Raw genomic sequence first — 3905 nt, 5'->3', positions numbered from 1 at the left:
ACTGGCACTAAAATATTTTTCTGCCCAGATCATTGGACTCCACTTGGCAAGCTGATTGAATTCTTGGGAAGTAATGGTCCGACTGAATTGGGAATTTCCAAGTTTGCCCGGGTTTCTGATGTGTTCGAGAGGAATCGCTGGTTGATTCCTAACCCTAGGTCTGAGGCTCAAATGCGGCTGATTATCTACTTGATATTTCTCCATCTCCCGATACTGAAGATGTTCACCAGTGGATAGTAAGGAACTCAATCCCTTCAAAATTTCCTTCCAAGGCCGTATGGAACCAGATTCGGTGTACTATTCCTCAGGTACCATGGTCCCTTTAGTTTGGTTCAAAAGGTACTTCCCTAAGCATGCTTTCACTACTTGAGCATTTATGTTAAATAAGAACTCCGTAAAGGATCGATTAGTTGCTTGGGGGCTTCAAATGAATCCCAACTGTTTTCTGTGATGTGGTTGTTGAATCTAGGAACCATTTACTCTTTGACTATCAATTTACACATTCATTATGGTTGATGGTTTGTGGGCGACTCAAGCTGAGTTCTCTGCCATATGTGTGGGAGGATGCGTTTTCTTGGCTGAACAATATTCTGACCACTAGAGGCTCCCCTTACATTGCTCTCATTGCATGGCAATCTGTGATCTATGTCAGATGGAGAGAACATAATACTCGAGTTCATGACTCTACCTTCTCAGATGTGGATTCTATCTTCCAAATATATGATAGTACTCTTTGACAGATGGCAGCAACTTTACGGCAAGAAAAACCGGACCTAGCATCAGAAATATTACAAAGATGGTTTGGGTGATATTTGAACTGGTTTGATTTTGTTCTACTCGTCTTGTGCTGCCGGCAACCGGAAAAATTATTAACCAGTAGATCAGGTAGATTCCAATCCATGCAAAAAACTCATTGTATATTATATATCTAAGTAATGAAATACCACATTTTATAATAAAAAAAAGATCGATTCGGACTAAATCTGTTTGAGATATAAAATTATTATTATTTTTATCCGTGATGGAAATTGTTTTTCATATGAACAATCGCCACGTGGAACTTTTTGTTTTGTTTTGTTTTTTATATTTATGTCCGATCGGATTTAATTAAACAATCTGAACCGTTCAGCCCACGAACCTCTCTAAATCCAAAGGCTTAGATTCTCTAACGACCCATACTTGGCACGTGACATGATCTTCAATGTAATTGCTCTCCTCTCCCTCTCGGAAATTTTACTCAAATGACCCACTTGGGTCGCAGCAATTTTATGGTACACCACCGAAAAAAATAATTTTTTTTTTCAATTTTTAACCCACTTTTCGGCTGAAAAAGTCCGAAATACCTTTTTTTTTTCATTTTTTTTACGACCTTATTACGACTAATATATAACTGATATACAACTAAAATAAGAACTAGTTATAATCGTATAGAGATGAAAGTCTCAAATAAAACGTATTTTTTTTAAAATTCGACAGATGATTTTTTTGCCATATTTTTTAGAATCAATTGTAACTATATTTAGAATTAATTACGAAGTTGTAATAACAAAGTTGTTTTCGAAGGACAAATATCACGTATTCATTAAAGGTAATTTCGTCTTTACAAAAAAAAATTAATTCCTTATATTTTGTTTGGGTGGTGTACGCGTCAAATTGCTGAGACCAAGTGGGTCAATTGAGTAAAATTCCCCTCCTCTCCCTCTCCCCCGAGCCCTAGCTTTTTTATTCAGCAAACTTGTTCGAATTGTAATTTTCCTCGAATTCATTGGGTTACTACTTCGGACTTCTTCAAAGGTGAGGTTCGATTGACATCTATGGAAATGCAATAGGGTATCGTTTTCGATATATGAGATTCTAACTTAGCTTCTTTATTTTTTTGGGATCTAATGATACTGATCATGGTTCCGTGATTCCCTTTTTCTGCGTCGATTTCCAGAAATTTTAGGTGTTGTTGTTGGTTGGTTGTTAGGTTTTTTTGTCTGCGTTCTTTAGCTTCTACTATGAGGTTTGATACGTGATTGCTCGCACATATTGGCAACCCATTTTGCGCAATTTGAATAACTTTTCGAATGTGGGCGTTATATGCAGAAGCTGAAGTGGATGTCTGCGTGATGGGTTTCCTTTGTTTCCGCCATTTTCCGAATATGAATCCATTGTCTTTCTTGTCCGCCGCAAGAATCATATTTTGAGAACATGTTCAAACTTGTCATGTTTACATTGAAGGCGGACTTTGTAGTTGCAGGATACTGTCAGTTTGTGCTTTGCAGCGAGTTGTAAAAGTACTTTTAAGTCTGATAGGGTATTTAAGTAATCTTCTCTCTGTTAACGATGATATTTGCGTTGGAATCAATTCTCCTCGTTTGCACTTGATATGTAAGTTCAAGTTTTGTTACTGTGGCTTTGTGAAAGTTGAACGCATATGTTTAGTAAGTTCATAGTCAGGATATTGTGTTTATTCTGGTGCTTGCAGGTAGGTGAATATGTATGTGATTTTGACATTTCATATTTTTGGATTCTAGTCAAACTACCAATTTGCAAAATATGGCTTCTGGTGGAGCACCTGATGGTCAACCTCCTGCTGCGGTTGAAGCAGGAAGCAATGATTCGGCTAAAGAAGCAACATCAAAACCCTCTGCTTCTGGGTTATCATCATGGGCCAGAAATTTGAAAGTTCCCCAACCATTTTCTTCCATGCGAAATGACTCCGAGGTTGAAAGTATGGAAAAGTCTACCTTTGCACGATTTACAAGTGGGTTAGGGCTTCGTTTATCTCCAAAATCTCAATCAGATGATAGCTCTGATGGAGCGTCAAATGCGGCACAATTTGGTTTCATCGGGACAATTACAAAAGGATTAGTTGACTCATCGATGAGTGCTGTGAAGGCTGTACAGGTCAAGGCTCGTCATGCTGTATCCCAGAACAAAAGAAGATACCAGGTGTGGTTTACTGATACAAGTTTCAGTCAAATTTATTAAGTTCTTGTTAAAAAATTTCTTTTTAACCCATAACTCATAAGTGTATTGTTTCATCCTTTTTCCATTTTCTTACATGTTACCTTCTCTTTGTGATATCTATTTCTTTGTTTTGAATTTTAATTCAGGAAGGAGGATTTGATTTGGATTTGACGTACATAACAGAGAACATAATTGCAATGGGGTTCCCTGCTGGTGATATGAGTTCTGGTTTTTTTGGATATGTTGAGGCGAGTCAAGAAATATGCTTGTGATCATTGCTCCTATATGCTCTAAGTGATCACTCTAATATCCATCCAAAACATTAATGCAGGGTTTGTACCGCAACCATATGGAAGAAGTAATTAAGTTTCTTGAAACTCGCCACCAGGTAATACATTGTTTGCACTGAAGAATTCTCTCTTATCATCCACTATGTAATGATAATTTTTAGCTGTTCATTTTGTTCAGTACTGTTTTTTTCTACCTATTAATATTTGGAAACTTCTTTTTTGTGTGTTGTTAGTTAGATGCTACATCTGATTCTATGTAACATCCTCTTAGATTAATACTGATCCAACTTGAGAAGTTGCTGCCGTAGTTGATCTTTCTTTTTGAGAAACAATGTACTTGTAAAGTTTGAACTGCATATTTCAATTTGAAATTTTGAAGGAGAAGTTTCTGTCTGACTGAAAGTAACCATCAGCTTGCGACATGATTTTGTGGGGCGTAGGTAGGAATGGCTTACTGTTATACTTGAAATAGCCGACAATGTTTTAGCATACATGTGGATGATCTTGATTTTGGTTGCAGTTAGTTTTGTGTCTTCAAGGATATAATGAAATGGTTGGGTTCGACCTTAATGTGTCTTAACAGTGTCTTCATATGATAATTATTGAGCCATCTTGTTACATCATAGCAAGGAGTTTTTATATGACATGCTATTCATATAA

The 3905-nt window shown here is 36.8% G+C and overlaps 1 protein-coding gene across 2 annotated transcripts in view; it reads left to right on the top strand.

Annotated features, from left to right (window-relative positions):
- Positions 1-1687: 1687 nt before the first annotated feature.
- Positions 1688-3905, top strand: part of LOC104798792 (phosphatidylinositol 3,4,5-trisphosphate 3-phosphatase and protein-tyrosine-phosphatase PTEN2A-like) — a 5371-nt gene continuing 3153 nt past the window's right edge. Inside the window, exons 1-4 of one of the 2 annotated variants that reach the window (XM_010520991.1) lie at positions 1688-1794; positions 2520-2937; positions 3102-3203; positions 3287-3343. In XM_010520991.1, coding sequence (XP_010519293.1) covers positions 2542-2937; positions 3102-3203; positions 3287-3343 — 555 coding nt within the window. In that variant the 5' untranslated portion in view covers positions 1688-1794; positions 2520-2541. Of the gene's footprint in view, positions 1795-2303; positions 2374-2470; positions 2938-3101; positions 3204-3286; positions 3344-3905 lie in introns of those variants that run through there. The other variant, XM_010520992.2, reaches the window with a different exon arrangement.

The sequence above is a fragment of the Tarenaya hassleriana genome, unplaced genomic scaffold, assembly GCF_000463585.1.
Source record: "Tarenaya hassleriana unplaced genomic scaffold, ASM46358v1 Cleome58, whole genome shotgun sequence".
Lineage (NCBI taxonomy): Eukaryota > Viridiplantae > Streptophyta > Magnoliopsida > Brassicales > Cleomaceae > Tarenaya > Tarenaya hassleriana.
The sequence above is the reverse complement of the archived record's forward strand: the minus strand, read 5'-3'. Positions and strand labels throughout refer to the sequence as shown.